The sequence below is a fragment of the Gekko japonicus genome, unplaced genomic scaffold, assembly GCF_001447785.1.
Source record: "Gekko japonicus isolate JY-2015 unplaced genomic scaffold, Gekko_japonicus_V1.1 scaffold141, whole genome shotgun sequence".
NCBI lineage: Eukaryota > Metazoa > Chordata > Lepidosauria > Squamata > Gekkonidae > Gekko > Gekko japonicus.
Genome location: NW_015176455.1, coordinates 1,719,896 through 1,736,669, shown reverse-complemented (window position 1 = coordinate 1,736,669; position 16,774 = coordinate 1,719,896). Strand labels below are relative to the sequence as shown.

Below are 16,774 nucleotides of genomic sequence, written 5' to 3'. Positions count from 1 at the left end.
AATACAGCCTACGCAAGGCTCAGAACTGGGCCCCAAGCAACTTCCTTCCCCTGCTTCCTTTTCCAGGGCTGCTGCTGCAGCCACACCCTAGCTTGCTTTTTTCCCAGCTCCCTCAGTGGTTCTTTGTTTCCTTCCTCTTGCCTCCCCTCCCCCCCTCTCTTTCTCTCTCTCTCTCACACACACACACACTCAGCTTCATGGCTGCTTTGTGCTGGAGAGATACAAAAATAACTCTCTCTCTCTCTCTCTCTCTCTCTCTCTCTCTCTCTCTCTGACGCACACACACTTCTGCTTCCTTCTCCAGGGCTGCTCCTCCTCCTCTTTCTTTCTTTCTTTTTTTTTTTGGGGGGGGGAGGAAAGATTGAGAGAAAAAATAAAATTGGAGTCCCATGGCAGCTTTAAGACCAAAAACATTTTATTCCAGGTATAAGCTTATTCTGAAAAGTTGTTGCTTAAAAAAAAAAAAGAGTGGATTTCTCTGTTCCTATCTGGATTTATTTTCTTTCAAAAAGACCCTGATTAGGAATTAGAACATTTGGATTGGTCCTTATATCTTGGAGAGTGGAGAGATTTCAGATGCCAAATAATAATAGCACACATTGGTAATGAGACAGGAAAACTAGGTCTCAATTCAGTTCAGGAGAATGCATTATATTGAGCTTCATTATCAATTGCAATTCAGCAATCTTTCTTTCTAATCACCCTTTGAAATTCCTTTGTAAGAGTACTGCTACTCTTAAGTCAGCAACTGAATGTTGTGGTTTCTAGTGTCAGACTTATATCCATTTATTCCTTGCATCCTCCTGGACTGAACCCTCCTGGATGGAATGGAGACTTAGGTTTCCCATCTCATTCTCAACACTGGTATCGCTACACCTACAACCCCTATGCATATCACACGTAATCCAATCAAACCTGCTATTGTCATTCATCTGCTATTGTCATTCAACATATGAAATCACCTTTATAAAGTTTACATCTCTGGTACCTCGTTACATGTTATGGCACTCATGGCCCAGCCCAACAAAGTGACATTTATGTCAGATCCAGCTTCATAACAAATTAGTTCGACACCTCTACCCTAAATAATTTGGTGTCATCCACAAACTTAGTCTCCTCTCTACTCACCCCTAACTCCAGGTCATGTATGTTGAAATGCTTTGGTCCCAATACAGATCCCTGAGAGACTCTGCTGCTCATATCCCTCCATTGTGAGAATTGACCATTTATTCCCTTTCTCTGCTTCCTGTTCTTAACCCATTTCTAATCCATAAAATGACCAGTGTTCCCTCTAAACTGAGTCAGTGTGAGCTAGCTCACAGTTTTTTAGCTCCAGCTCACACATTTTTGTCTTCGCTCAGGAAGGATGGCTCCAGAGCAAACGAATTTATGCAACAGCCAAATTGCTCGCTCACAACTTTAATGCCAGTAGCTCACAAAGTAGAATTTTTGCTCACAAGACTCCACAGTTTAGGGGGAGCACTGAAGACAACTTGCCTTCTTATCCCATTACTGTTCATCTTGCTGAACAGTCTTTGGTGAGGGACTTTGTGAAAAGCCTTTTGGAAATCTAAATAAACAATGTCTACTGGCTCATTCCTGTCCACATGTTTAATGACACTTGAAAGAACTCTAAAACGTTAGTGAGTAGGACTGCCAGGTCTGAGTTGGGAAATACCCGGATATTTGGGGGGGTGGAGCCTGGGAAGGATGGGATTTGGGAAGGGGAAGGACCTCATCAGGGTATTATGCCATAGAGTCCACCCTCCAAACCTGTCATTTTCCCAGGCGAAATGATCTTGATAATCTGGAGATCAATTGTAATAGTGGGAGCAGGGCTGGCCCCAGCTTATTTTGCAACCTGGGCGAGGATCCCTTCTGGCGCCCCCCCCCCCGGTGCGCCCACCAATTTTCAAAAATAAATGCATTTTAGGAAGAATGAAAAACACAAATAATCAAGAAACTCCCAGAGTATGGGGCTGGGTTCAGTTTGGCGCCCCTAAGGGCCGTCCTGCTCTAGGCGACCGCCTAGTTCGCCTGGTGAGTGAGCCGGCCCTGAGTGGGAGGTCTCCAATTGCCACCTGGAGGTTAGCAACCCTAGTAAGTGAGTCAGGACTTACTTTTGCAGAAGCCATGTTGATTTTTATTCAGCAGGGATTGCCCTCCTATACGTTTGACAATTTTATCTTTTTTAATGCTTTCCATCATTGTTCCTAAGTGCAGCAAGCTTGGGGGGTACACTTTGTCCTGCGTTTTCGCAATTTCCATTTGCTAACAAAGTCAAATGGAAACCTAATTTTGGCTTTTGTCAACTGAATTAGGAGGCAGGGGGTCTCTGCTTTTCCTATGCTCCCTGCCCGGCTTCACAATAGCAGCACTAAACCTTCCAAGTATGTATTCAGACAAAAGCAAATAAACTTCACAATTCACCAGTCCAATCCGTTTTGGTATTTTTTCCCCAGGCCTTTTTAAAAATGGAAATTATGTTGTTTGTGAAAACCCATGTTGGATTAAAACCGGGGGGGGGTGGGGGGTGGGTAGAAGGCGATTTGATTGTAAAGACTCAGAGGAGGAGCGGCTTGTCTGAGTTGTTCCTTGCCAACTGCTGACAGAGGCAGTCCTAATGAATCATACTGGATTGTGATCATGTGCTGCAAGCCCTGAGTGAGCTGCCAAAGAGGAAGTGGAGCTTGTTTTCTTTTTCTTGATTCCTCTGCTGTAGGAAGATGAAAGGTGGTTTGCAAGGAGGCAGCAGCAGCAGCAGCAGGAGAAGGAGAAGGAGGAGGCAGACTTAACCAGGAAAGTCTGCCAATTCCAGAAGAGCTCAAATGGAGGCCCATGAGTGGGCCTCTTTGAAAAATGACACCTCTCCGCCAACCTTAAGTCCAGCCGTGCCTCCGTATGTCAAGCTAGGGCTGACCATTGCCTATACTATCTTTTATTCACTCCTGTTTGTGTTCATCTACATCCAGTTGTGGCTGGTCCTTCACTACAGGCACAAGAGGTTTAGTTATCAAACTGTCTTTCTGTTCCTGTGCCTGCTCTGGGCCTCTCTTAGGACGGTGTTGTTTTCGTTTTACTTCAAAGACTTTGTCAGCGCAAATTCTCTCAGCCCCTTCGCGTTCTGGCTTCTATATTGCTTTCCAGTGTGCCTCCAGTTTTTCACATTGACACTGATGAATCTTTACTTCACTCAGGTAAGCAATGGTTGTTTCTGTGATGGAATTGTGACCGAATTATGGCTTCCACCCAAAATCAGCTAGTAGGTTTAGTTATTTGTATAATAAATTTATCTTTCCAGAGAGAATTAGGATTAATTGTTTAATCTGCAGTTTTTGTACCTTTCAAAGCTACAGTGCAATGAGGATTCCCCTGACACTTCAGCATTGTCATTCACTAAAGAGAAAATGTAGTAACTGAATAAGACAAACTAAAAAAAAAGTTTGCTACTTTCCCAGAGATACAAAGATAGCATGAAAAGACACAAACATAAAATCTCTAATATATATGACTCAGTCTTTGTTTGACAGCTATAGGAAAATGCTCAGCAAATATGTGTATTCTCTATGTGTTGTCTCTGCAAAGTATTAGATAAATCCTGGTTGCCTTAGAAATGTGAAGGGGACGTTATAAACCACAGATGAGGCAATTACTTGTGGCCCTCAAAGAGATACTGCTAAAAATCTTGTTGCTCAGCAAACTAAGGATATCAGCTGGTTTTACTAACAATGGAAAACAAGGTTTCACAACTCAGACTCATGTTTGTCCGGCAGATACCGTAGTCTGAATCTCAGTGGCAACTCTACAGTCTCACCTATCAGTTTTCAAAAGAAGGAAGTTAATTTAAACTGGATATGTTGAACAGCTATTTTAATGCCTTTTCTTTCATTACAAAATAAAATACTGTAACTTGGAAGTATTCAATCAATCAATCAATCAAGTAGTGTAAAATTGTACAGGAAATCCTGTTTGAAATCTGATGCTGCTTAAAGGTTAGGATCGTGGTTCATTCTCACCTCAGCCATGGATTTGGTAGGTGGCCTTGGGGGAGCCTAATTAACCTCGGCTCTACATATGACCCATTTCACAGGTCTACTGTAAGGATTACTAAAGCAATATATCTGAAGCAGTGAGCACTTTAGAAAGTATTATTTTAATACTAAACATGATTATTAATGCCAATTAGCAATTTGTTCCTAAGGCCTATGTTATCATGAACATATTTAGGAAGATGTGAAGAGCAGTTGGGAGACCCCTGGTAAAATGCCATCTTATTCTGAGTGGCTTGAGCATGCCATTGTGATTTACAGTCTGGTATACTAGGAAGGAAGGAAGGAAGGAAGGAAGGAAGGAAGGAAGGAAGGAAGGAAGGAAGGAATCTCCATGGGTCGTAGTGCAGTTTACTATCAGGTAAATGTAAAGTGTTGGCCAAAATTAGCCATATTTAAAATGGGAATAATAGTGGCATCTTCTGGTTGTGATTGTGAGGATGGATCACAAAGAGACCATAATGAACATCTGCACATTAAAAACTGCTTTATAGAAAAACTGCTGCTTTGCTGTTGTGTACAGATGGACTATTGTGCTGTTGCCACTGAAAAGGGACTTGTAGAAGCAATGCATAAAAGTGACATGCTTGGGCTGCTTGCAAAGGAATGCCTCAACTAGAAAACAAAAAAATTCGGGGGGGGGAATAGGAACAGCCTCTAAAGGAATATAGCACTCTCTATAGAATTAGCCACACATCATGTCCCTTCTTTGGTAGATGCTACAAAGTGATAATCAGGAAGTAGCAAGTTTGGCTTGTAGTTCAGCATACTGTCAAGGCGGCTCTGTTCAAAAGATACACCTATAATACTGTCTCAGCAGACAAGCGAGAACAAGTGTGAAAGGGGGAAGGGAAGGAATCACTGCAACCCCACAGACTTCTGTGGAGGCAACTTTCACCCAGATAAAAAAGAAGAAAGGCACACTAGTTCAACCTCTTCATACACAAAAGTCTGAAGAAAAGTTACTGATTGCTAATATAAATGTGGGGCTGCAGAAGTGGTGAAGCAAAAGGCCGTCATATTAATTTAGCCACTCCATAAAATGTTTGGCAGGAGGAACATGCTAGGGAAATACCTGTGGACTAACTTCCAAAAATTTATGTTCACTATGGAAAGAATAACTGGCAGAAAAAGAGACTCTCCCAAACCTGGTAGGACAAGCACACTTTAGAAATATGAAGGGATTTTTGAATACCTCTCTCCCTTTTGTGCAGGACCAGAAAAGAGACAGGGGCCATTCCTAAATGTCAAGTGTAATCTCTAAGTGAATCAATGGGATGTTAGTGCAGAAGGTCTCTTCATAGGTACTTTTAAAAGTAGAAACATGACTTTCCCGGTTAAAGATAATTGGGTGGTGGTATTTACAGGGGACAGTTGGTAGATGGAACAGGGTGGTTAAAACTTTCCCCCACATGTTGATACCTCCTCCTGTGCCTGTCTGCAGGACTCTTCGTTTACCCAGGTTTATTTCTGGTATTGGAGCCATCTGAGGGAAGGGGGGTGGCCCTGAGGAAGGGACAGCAGAGGAACATAGGCAAGGGGGAAAGGGTAAAACAGCCCCTTCTTTCCTTCAGTTCTCACTTGCAAATGCCTCTCACTGCCACCCTAGTTTTACTCAGCAGTTGGGTTCCCCGTGTTTGCCGTGCAATGTGTCATTCTGCTTTGAGTCACAGAAATGTTGCAACTCACTCTCACATGAAACACAGTGAGGGTTTATAAACCTCACTACTCTCAAGAAGGTTCTACTCTTTCAGCCTCTGGCTGAATTTACTGCATGCTTCTGTATTTCTCAAGGAGTACATACACTTGGCATGCACATCCCACATCTACCTCCTTACTGTTTTAGATATGGGGGCAAAATGTGGAAGAAACCTATTAGCTAGAACCTGCTAGACGAATAAGGATTTGTGTGCATGAAATATATATCCTAGTGTGACTTCCTCTGAAGCTAAGCAAGGATCGTCTACCCCCTCCCATTGAACCTATGTATACATTTTCCACATCCGGTTCTAATGGAAAACTTTGGCATCGACAGCATCATTTCTCTTGTGTTTAAAGTCACAGTTTCCAGCAAGATTGATTTAATCTAAATGTATGACTTCGTGAGACTCAGGTTTATGTCTCCACTTGCTGCAAAACTTTGAATCAGTCAAACACGCTTAGCTTGATCTACCTTGCAGGGTTGTTGTGGAGGTAAAGTGGAGGAGAAGAGGACAGTGTAAGTGGCTTTGGGTCCCCCCCCCCACTGGGGAGAATGGTGAAGTATAAATGAAGTAAATAAATACATTTATGATGGACAGGACAAAAGGGGCCCCCGATGGATCTGTACAACCACATGGACAGGCCAGTGTTGGTGGGTGGATGAGTAAGTCCAAGGAGTGCAGGACTCAAGTGTCAGGAGAAGAGGGGATTTTGCTGTTTTGCCTTAGTCATCAGTGTGTCTAAACTAGAGGAGCAAAAACCCTCACCTTTTCCAAGATAAACCACATTTTGTTAGGCTTTTGTCACATGCTGACAAATCTCTGTGTAACCCTCATTCCTGCTGCAAACACAGAGGCATTTGCAATAATAACACAGAATCTACTGGACAGTTTCTCCATACTTTCCTTGCCTCTTGCTCCACGGCTGCCTTTGCCCCCTGCTGGGGATTTAGAGAAGCTGGCAGATCATTGCAGATTATTATAGTGGTTAAAGGGCCACTCCAGGGTCTGGGAGACCAACGTTTGAATCCCCACTGTTCTATGGACGCTCACTGGGTGACTTTGGGCCAGTCCACACTCTCATCCTAACTTACTTCATAGGATCCTTGTGAGCAGGGCTTTTTTTGTAGAAAAAGCCAGCAGGAACTCATTAGCATAATAGGCCATACCCAACAACAGAAACTCATTAGCATATTAGGCCACACCCCTGATAGCACAGCTCATTGGCATATTAGGTCACACCCCTGTGTTACCAGAAGTGTGGTCATCCAGCCACACCCACCTTTTGCTTCTTATTCTGTTTACCTTGTTTGTTGTCAAACCCCAGGGCTTTTTTTGTAGCAGGAACTCCTTTGCATGTTAGGCCACACACCCCTAAAGTAGCCAATCCTAATGAGTTTCTGCTGTTGGGTGTGGCCTGTTATGCTAATGAGTTCCTGCTGGGCGTGGCCAACTCAGGAGCCAGCTGGAACTCCGTTCCTGTGCGTTCCTGACCAACAATAGCCCTGGTTGTGAGGATAAAACGAAGGAACGATGTGAGTTGCTTTGGGTCATAATGCTGTGGCAGTCTGGCAACTGCTGGGTTGTTTTTTTAAAGCCTGAAAAAGTGGCAACTGCTGGGTTGTTTTTTTAAAGCCTGAAAAAGTGGTGGTGTGGAAGGCAATAGCAGCTGGGAAGGGGGTGTGTGCTGAGGCAAGGGAAGTAATCCTGATATGGGTGGTACGATGATCACCATGTGCTCCTTGTGCTCTCTTCCTCTGTCACTTGCTCCAGAGACGTCAGGCAGCCAGGCAAAGACTGCCCAATAATCTGCTCCCCAAATCCTTTTAGTGTCTTGATTCATCCAGAAGGGAGATTTGTGCGTGTGTGTGTGTCTGAGCAGCTAAGTGAGTGGGCAAGCCTTTTATTCTACACATATGCTACAGAAAAAGCCAACACGAATGACCAGAGAATGGCATTTTGGAAAGTAGGGTTGCCATCCTCCAGGTGGAACCTGGAGTTCTCCGGGAATCACAACTGATCTGCAGACTACAAAGATCAGTTCCCCTGGACAAAATGGCAGCCAGAACTCTATGACATCACATCCCTCCTGAGCTGCCTCCCCTTCTCAAACTCAAACCCCAGGCTTTGCACCCAAATCTGCAGGGATTTCCTGAGCTAGAATTTGCAACCCTGCTACATAGTGAGATGTTACAGAATCTAAGAAATAAACCCCAAAAGGGAATAATCAGCTAGCCTATACTGAGGCATGTATATTTCCGTCCCTGAGTGTAACATGAGGAATTGCCATAACTAGGCCCTATTTAAATGTGGCAAGGAGAAATTAGTCATGCATATACCCATTGTCTTGTTTAAACCAGGTCCTTGGCCACTGGGCATGTGCTGCTAGCCCAAAGGTGGGTGCTGTGCTGGCATGCTGATGTCACGCACCTAGTAGCCAGTTTGGTGTAGTGGTTAAGTGCGCGGACTCTAATCTGGGAGAACTGGATTTGATTCCCCACTCCTCCACTTGCACCTGGCTGGATTACCTTGGCCAAGCCATAACTCTGGCACAGCTGTTCTTGAAAAAGAGCAGTTTCTGTCAAGACTTCTCTCAGCCCCACCTACCTCACAGGGTGTCTGTTGTGGGGAGGGAGAGGGAAAGGAGTTTGTAAGCCGCTCTGAGACACCTTTGGGTAGTGAAGGGCGGGGTATAAATCCCATCTCTTCTCTTCTTCTTCTTCTTCTACATTTTAAATAAGATGCCAAATGTATACAATGCCATACATCTCCATCCCAGGTTATATTTAAATCAAGACCTTGATATATGGTACTGTATACTCTCAAGGAAGCAGTGCTCTGAGAACTCTATTTTTATGATTCTCCATTAGTGGATTTTGCTTCCTACCCAGGGCCTGGAATTGATTTTTCTACAGATCAGCTTGACTAATAACCCTGTCATTTGGCTTCTCATGTTGCTCCTCATGTATTTTGTAACTTGGCTTGTCTATGTAGCTTGTAACTTGGCTTGTCTGTGTCCTCTGAAGCCGTCTGCTCTCACACTGTGCTCTGGCTACTGTATAATATAGCCTAAATCAACACTTTTCCCCATGGGTGATATTTCAGAAGCTCCTTGGTGATACTTCAATCTTAAGAACAGTTAACACCCTTCTAAGCTCATTTACTTCAGTGGATTTAGAAGGGTGTAACTGTTATTAGGATGCTACTGTTGGTGTGTCACATTTGCATTACAAATCAAACAAGAACCATTTTGAACTTCATGTGTGAAAACATCCCCCAAAGCAGTCAGAGGCTTTACATGCTGCAGAATTAGTGAGTGCCTTGTAGACATCCCATGATATAACACTTTCTTTTTTTTTCATTGCATGTACATTGCAGGTACACACCGTGGGAATCCACAGCCAGCTATAGATCCTCTCATCATGTCCATTTGATGAAAAAAACATAGAGTTCTTGCTACATGCACACTGGCTCATTGGGAAGATGCCCCATTTTGTCCAGGTGCCTAAATCTTTTGGCCCGGCTCCTAAAATAATACAGTATAGCATAGGCACCAAGCAGGCCTCAAGGGGAAGGGCATTCCACAGGTGAGGTGCCACTACTGAAAAAGTCACATTTCTGGTCCCCACCTTCCTCACTGGCAAAGGCAGGGACACACAGAGCAAGACTGGTGAGGAAAATCTTAGCCGGTAAACTGGATGAAATGGGAGGGAAATACATTCTCTTATGCAGTTGTGCCTAGTCTTCCCTTGGATTAGAGGCTAGCTTTTATCATTTGCATTTTTAGAAGGATGGAAACAAATATACAGAAGATTGAGAGGATAGCAACAATTAGGATAAAAGGGTTTGGAATATATTGTGCATGAGGAAATAGTCTAGGAGGAAATGGAACAGAATATATTTAACTTAGAGACTAAAGACAGATAACAGCAGTTTTCATGTCTCTAATGGGCTTCCATTAACAACAGCCATTTTTAATGGGCTGTTCACACATTACAAAAAATGTGGATACATCTTAAATACTTAGTACATACCCACTTATACCCCCACTCACTAACTACTCTTAAGAATTTAGTAGGCACCGGCTTCTACCCTCAATTTTCTATGTAGCTTCTTTTTCATCATATGTTCACCACAGAAACAGACTTCCATGGAGCACAATGGCCTTGGATTTTCAAAGCATCCACTGCTAACACAGTGAACAAAAATGATATAACAGTGGTATCTGCCAAGTACCTAATCCGCTTCTACTGTAACATGCAAAGCAGCCCTGAAAAAGGACAACTAGCACTGCACTTCAGCAAAAAAACAAAAAAACCCAAAGATGGTCAGATATCAGGAAGTAACTTGGGACTCTAAAAACAACTAGACAAAAGAAATAACAGCTGCCCACTCCAAGAAAACTGAGGCATTTCTACTGTAGAATGCAGAAGTGTAAATACTTTTTTGAATTTGTGGAATAGATTTTTGTTGTTGTTGTTTGTAGAATCCTTTCAGAATACCATAAGCAACAAATACAAGTCCCTGTCCCAGTAATTTACATCTTAAAATGCACAGTGGGGAAAATCAACCAAGGAGCGGGGAAGCAAGGGCGACAGACCGACAGAATGAAGGGAAGAATGGGGGAGAAGAAGACTAGCAAGTTGATGTGAGCAAACTTGGTTCTCCTTGAACTTTCTATGCCAAGACTTTGGAGAACAGAACTTGATGTATGTATTGTTGATGATTTTTTTCTTTTCATTACATTATATAACTACTGTTTCAGCTAGCCAGCAATAAGATGGCACACACGCAATAAAGAGGCTAACAGTAGGGTTGCCAATCTCCAGGTGGGCAACCGCACTCCAAATGACAGAGGTCAGTTCCTCTTAGGGTTGCCAATGCAAGGTTGGGAAATGCCTAGAGATTTTGGGGGTGGAGAGGGCAGGAATTAGGCAGGGGAGGGATCTCAGTTGAGTATAATTTCATAGAGTCCACCCTTCATGGAATCATAGAATTGGAAGGGACTTCCAGGGTCTTCTAGTCCAATCCCCTGCACAATGCAGGAAATTCACAAATACCTCCCCCTCCATACCTGCAGTGACCGCTGTTCAACCCGCAGAAAGTGCCAAAAAACCTCCAGGATCCCTGGCCAAATTGGCTTGGAGAAAATTTGCTTCCTAACCCCAAAGTGTCAATCAGCATTCCCCTGGGCGTGTAAGAAAGGGCCACAATAACTGAGGCTACCCTTCCTGCCCTCCTTCTCATGATCTGCCTAAGTTCACAGAATCCGCATTGCTATCAGATGGCCATCTGGCCTCTGTTTGAAAACCTCCAAAGAAGGAGAGCCCACCACCTCCCAAGGAAGCCTGTTCCACTGAGAAAACAACTCCATGCCATCCTCTCTATGACAGCCCTTCAAGTACTTGAAGATGGTTATCATATCACCTCTCAGTCCTCTCCTCTTCAGGCTAAACATACCCAGCTCCTTCAATCTGTCCTCTTAGGACTTGGTCTTCAGACCCCTTCTCTGGACATGTTCCAGGTTGTCTATTTCCTTCTTAAATTGTGGTGCCCAAAACTAAACACAATATTCTAGGTCAGGTCTAACCAGAGCAGAGTAAAGTGGTACCATCACTTCGCGTGATCTGGACACTATACTTCTGTTGATACAGCCCAAAATTCCATTTGCCTTTTTAGCAACCACATCACACTTCTGACTCATGTTCAGTGTATGGTCTACTAAGACCCCTAGATCCTTTTCGCACATACTACTTCGAAGACAAGTCTCCCCCCATCCTATAATTATGCATTTGATTTTTCCTACCTAAATGCAGAACTTTACATATATCCCCATTTAAAATCATTTTATTTGTTTTAGGCCAGTTTTGCAGCCTGTCAGGATCATCCTGTATCCTGACTCTGTCTTCTACCATAGTTGCTGCCCCTCCTAATTTAGTATCATCTGCAAATTTAATAAGCATTCCCCTCTATCCCTTCATCCAAATCGCTGATAAAGATGTTGAACAAAACAGGTCCCAGGACAGATCCTTGAGGCACTCCACTTGTTACTGCTCTCCAAGAGCATTCACAAGCACTCTTTGGATGTGATCTATCAACCAGTTACAGATCCACCTAACTGTCATAGGATCCAAACCACATTTTTCCAGTTTGTCAAGAAGACTATTATGTGGAACCTTATCAAAACTCTTACTGAAATGAAGATAAACTATGTCTACAGCATTCCCCTAATCCAGCAAGGTAGTAACTTTCTAAAAAAAAAGAGATAAGGTGAGTCTGACTTGTTCTTGAGAAACCCATGCTGGCTCTTAGTAATCACAGCCGTCCTTTCTAAATGCTCAAGGACTGTCTGTTTGATTATTTGTTCTAAAATTTCCCCAGGTATAGACGTCAAGCTGATGGGTTGATAGTTACCCGGATCCTCCTTTTTTCCCTTCTTGAAGATGGGGACAACATTTGCCTGCCTTCAATCTTCTGGCACCTCATCTGTTCTCCAAGAATTCTCAAAACTAATTCAGACATTACATCCACGAGTTCTTTTAGTACCCTTGGATGCAGTTCATCTGGCCCCGAGGATTTAGTTTCACTTAAAGAAACTAGGTGTTTATGAACTACCCTTATGTTGATCCTAGGCTGCAATTCCCATCCCTCATCATGTGTTCTGGTTTTGCCATATTGCGCACCATTTCCCTCACAAGAGAAGACGGAGGAAAAGTAAGAATTGAGAAGTTCTGCCCTCTCTTCATCACCTGTGACAATTTCACATTACTGTGCCTGCAATGGGCCTACCATGTCCTTGCTCTTTTTCTTACTTTGAACATAAGAAAAGAACCTCTCTTTTTTTTAGCATCTCTCGCTAGCCTAAACTCATCCTGAGCTTTAGCTTTCCTAACTCTCTCTCTACAAGCACTGGTTATTTGCTTATATTCATGCTTGGTTATAAGGACCTCCTTCCACTTTCTGAATGAGTCTTTTTTATTTCTCAAGCTTTTAGAAAGCTATTAAAAGCAGCTGTGTTCTCCAAGCAACCAGACCTCTGTAATCTGAAGATCAGCAGTAATTCAATAAGATCTCCAGACCCCACCTGGAGGTTGAGAAAACCAAAAAAGGGATCACAGTACAGGAAATACATCAACACAGAGAAACACGGTGATAAAATGGACAATAACGTTTAATAACTCCTATGAACATCAATAAAAACGTATGCAATGTAGCTCAGGAAATGCTAACATATTCAAGAAAAAAGTTCAAAATCCTCTATGAGCACCCGGTTTTATACTCATTTCAACAATCTTCCTCAGGAGTAGTCCTGTAATGTTAGAAGGTGTCAGCCTCTTGATACAGTTTAATTACTTCTTTTGCTTCCTTCAAATAGTAGCAGCATTAACTTCTTTTTTACTTTCTTCAAATTATTGTAGATCAGCTTCTTTTTCCAATTACCCTAAAACAAACATGATTATATAGAATAGAAAGAAACATGAAGCTGAATGGAAAATAGTTTTTTCCAATTTATACATTTTTGAAAATTATTACTTTTTAACTTATTAACTTCAACAATTTTAAACTTACTTCTATCCCACCTAGAGGTTGGCAGCCTTAGTTCCCCTGCAGAAAATGGCTGTTTTAGATGGTAGAGTGTATGGCATCACTCCTGCTGTGGTCCCTCCCTTCCCTAGACTCCACCCTCCCCAGGTTCCTGACGGTAGTTATAAACGCCGAAAAGTAGCAGAGACTCTGTTTAAGTATGTACAGAGTATTTACAGTTTATTTACACTGGAATATATACACAGTCCTTTCTGAGTCAAACTCACTGTTCACTCCAACAAGGTGCTTCGCAGACAAACGATCCCACAAAGGAGATGTCTAGTACTGTACAGTTCTCAATATATATGTACAAAGACCAATCATGTTGTAGCAATTTACATATAGCTGACTCATGGTGATTATGGCAGAGTCTGATGCAATCTGCCAGTCACCTGACCCCTGACTGTCACTTCTAGATCAGACAGATCTAATACTGCTGCTCATGGCTGACTGACAGCTTGCCAGTACTATATCATATACTGACAGTTCCACCCCTCAATATCCAGGAATTTCCCAGCCTGGAGTTAGCAATCCTAGCTAATGTTGGTCATTGCTTCTTTAAGCAGAAGAAGAAGAGAGAAGAGATTGGATTTCTACCCCACCCTTCACTACTTGAAGGAGTCTCAGAGCAGCTTACAATCTCCTTCCCCTTCCCCTCCCAACAACAGACCCCCCCCCCTATGAGGTTGGTGGGACTGAGAGAACTCTCTTGAGAACTGCTCTTGAGAGAACAGCTCTGAAAGAACTTATGACTGACCTCAGGTCACACCAGCAGCTGCATGTGGAGGCGTGGGGAATCAAACAAGCTCTCCCAGATTAGAGTCCACACTCCTAACCATTACACCAAACAAGCACCTTTAGTTCACTTGTTCCTTGGTAGCATTGTGTCTTTTTTATAATCGTAGTGGCCTGTATCCTGCCATATTATTACAACAACTTCAGAGTACTCAAGAGGGAGTGGCAATTTCTGTCAATTCCGCCCTCCTGTTACAGCCCACTGAGGTCTCCAGATTTTCTTCCTGGGAATCTGCATGGCAGAAATTGTGCAGCAAGCAAAATGGGGGTCTGCAGCGGGAGGGGAATTGGCATAAATCATCACCTCCTCTTAAGTAAATGTAAGTTTCCTTCAGTTTTTGAGACTCTATAGTTGGATACAGAGCACTGGGTCTACTTGTTTACCTTGGTTTGTATTGTGTGTGTGTGTTTTGCTTGCTATTACAGAGGGGTTTTATTAACTGTAATAGTGGTTAAAAATGTACTGTGCATGTCAGGGTTTTTTTTGGAGGGGTTGTGATTGTTATTTAAACATTGTGTATGCTATTGCCCTTTGATGAAATACGCTAGGCAGAACATTTTTTAACCATCAATATATCTAATTCTCAATCTGGTCCCATCTGTGGATGCCTAAATCTGCAGTTTAGGGCTATGAAGAGAGTGAGAGGAGATATTTCTGGAACCTTGGGGAACTTCCCAGCTTTGCAGAAAAATACTTGCTTGCTGGCTTGGTAGCATCCAGCTTCCTTGCTGAGTGTGGGAGATGTCACAAGAGGAGGGGAAGTAGCCACTAAATCAGATAGAAGGGGAAGACTGGAGCTGCCACTTCTCCCTGCAGAGTTTCGGAGAGGAGGACAGATGGGTGAGCAGAGCAGTGGGGAGGCAGAGGGTTGGGAGAAATGGTGAGCAGCCAGGCAGAGAAATAGGCGGCAGGTAAACAGAGCAGAGGAAGTGGTGGGCAAGCAAGATTCCCCATCCTCTTAAGTTTGAGAAAGTTACTACCTTGCTGGATCAGGGGAATGCTGTAGACATAGTTTATTTTGATCTCAGTAAGGCTTTTGATAAGGTTCCACATAATATTCTTTTCAACAAATTGGAAAAATGTGGTTTGGATCCTATGATGGTTAGGTGGATCTGTAACTGCTTGATAGATCACACCCAAAGAGTGCTTGTGAATGGTTCCTCATCCTCTTGGATAGCAGTAACAAGTGGAGTGCCTCAAGGATCTGTCATATAGAGGATGGTACAGAATTGTTTTCTGTTGCTTCAGAAGGTCGGACCAGAACCAACAGGTTGAAATTAAATCAGAAGAGTTTTCGGCTAAACATTAGGAAGAACTGAGCGGTTCCTCAGTGGAACAGGCTTCCTCGGGAGGTGGTGGGCTCTCCTTTTTTGGAGGTTTTCAGACAGAGGCTAGATAGCCATCTGACAGCAATGCGGATTCTGTGAATGTATGCAAATCATGAGAGGGAGGGCAGGGAAATGCTGATTGCCACTTTGGGGTCAGGAAGCATTTTTTCTCCAGGATGGTTTGGCCAGGGATCCTGGAGGTTTTTGTCATCTTCTGGGCATGGAACAGCAGTCACTGCGGGTGCAGAGGGGGAGGTATTTGTGAATTTCCTGCCTTGTGCAGGGGGTTGGACTAGATGACCCTGGAGGTCCCTTCCAACTCTGTGATTCTATGATTCTGTGAATGGGAGCCTAAGCTGCAGCTACATCAACCAGGCCCATAGAGATAGTGGAGCTGAGGGCAAATGGGCAGGGCAGGCAGAGTGGCGGAGAAGGGTGGGCGGACAAAGTAGCAGGGAGGGGAGGGGAAGAGTGACTGAATGGTCTAGCAGCAGGGCGCTGCTACCTCTGGGATCTCCCCCTGCAATTCATGCAGGTCCCCACGTGCCACTCCTAATAGTAAAGAGGTATTATGGACACAGAAATGGCCCAGCTGCCCAACTAGGCTGTCCGCAGAGAAAGTAGGAGTTTCTGCATACTCTGGTCGTGCAGGGAAATATGATGTTGTAACTTAATCAAAAGAAAAGACTCCAACCCCAAATGTTTGGATAAGGATTTAACATGCCTCAGGAAAATAAAAGGTTAAAGGGTGGGCAAGTGGGGGGGGGAGTAGCCTGCTCAGCCCCCACAAGACTTTATAAGACCCTGGAAACAGAAGAACTAAACTCCATATTAGCCTGACTTGGATAACCCAGGCTAGCCTGATCTTGTTAGATTTTGGAAGCTAAACAGGGTTGGCCCTGGCTAGTATTTGGATGGGAGACCTCCAAAGAATACCAGGGTCATGATGCAGAGGCAGACAATGGCAAACCAGCTTTGAATTGTCTGTTGGCTTGAAAACTCTCCAGGGGCCCCTGCCACACGGGGGGGAAAACACGGGCAAAGTGTGGCTTTTTAAAGCCGCACCAAAAAAGACACACCGCGGCGGGATCACATAGATCCCCTGAGCCACCGCGCACTTCCTCTCCGGCACGATCAGATGCCGGGGGGGGGGGAGCCACTGAAGAGGGAGGGAGGCAGCCGAACTGTGCGTGTGTGCGTGTGCGCAGTTCGGCCGGGAGGCTGGATTGCTGCGGAGGACGAGCGCGCCAGCGATCCCACGGCCGCGCTTGCTCCGGTGCTCCAGGTAAGTCCTCCTCTGTAGGAGGTTCTTTTTTA

General features: G+C 43.8%; 1 protein-coding gene across 1 annotated transcript in view; it reads left to right on the top strand.

Moving 5' to 3' along the window:
• The first annotated feature begins 2,788 nt into the window (after positions 1-2,788).
• Positions 2,789-16,774, top strand: part of GPR137B (G protein-coupled receptor 137B) — a 40,187-nt gene continuing 26,201 nt past the window's right edge. Inside the window, exon 1 of the mRNA XM_015426920.1 lies at positions 2,789-3,197. Coding sequence (XP_015282406.1) covers positions 2,829-3,197 — 369 coding nt within the window. The 5' untranslated portion in view covers positions 2,789-2,828. The remainder of the gene's footprint in view (positions 3,198-16,774) is intronic.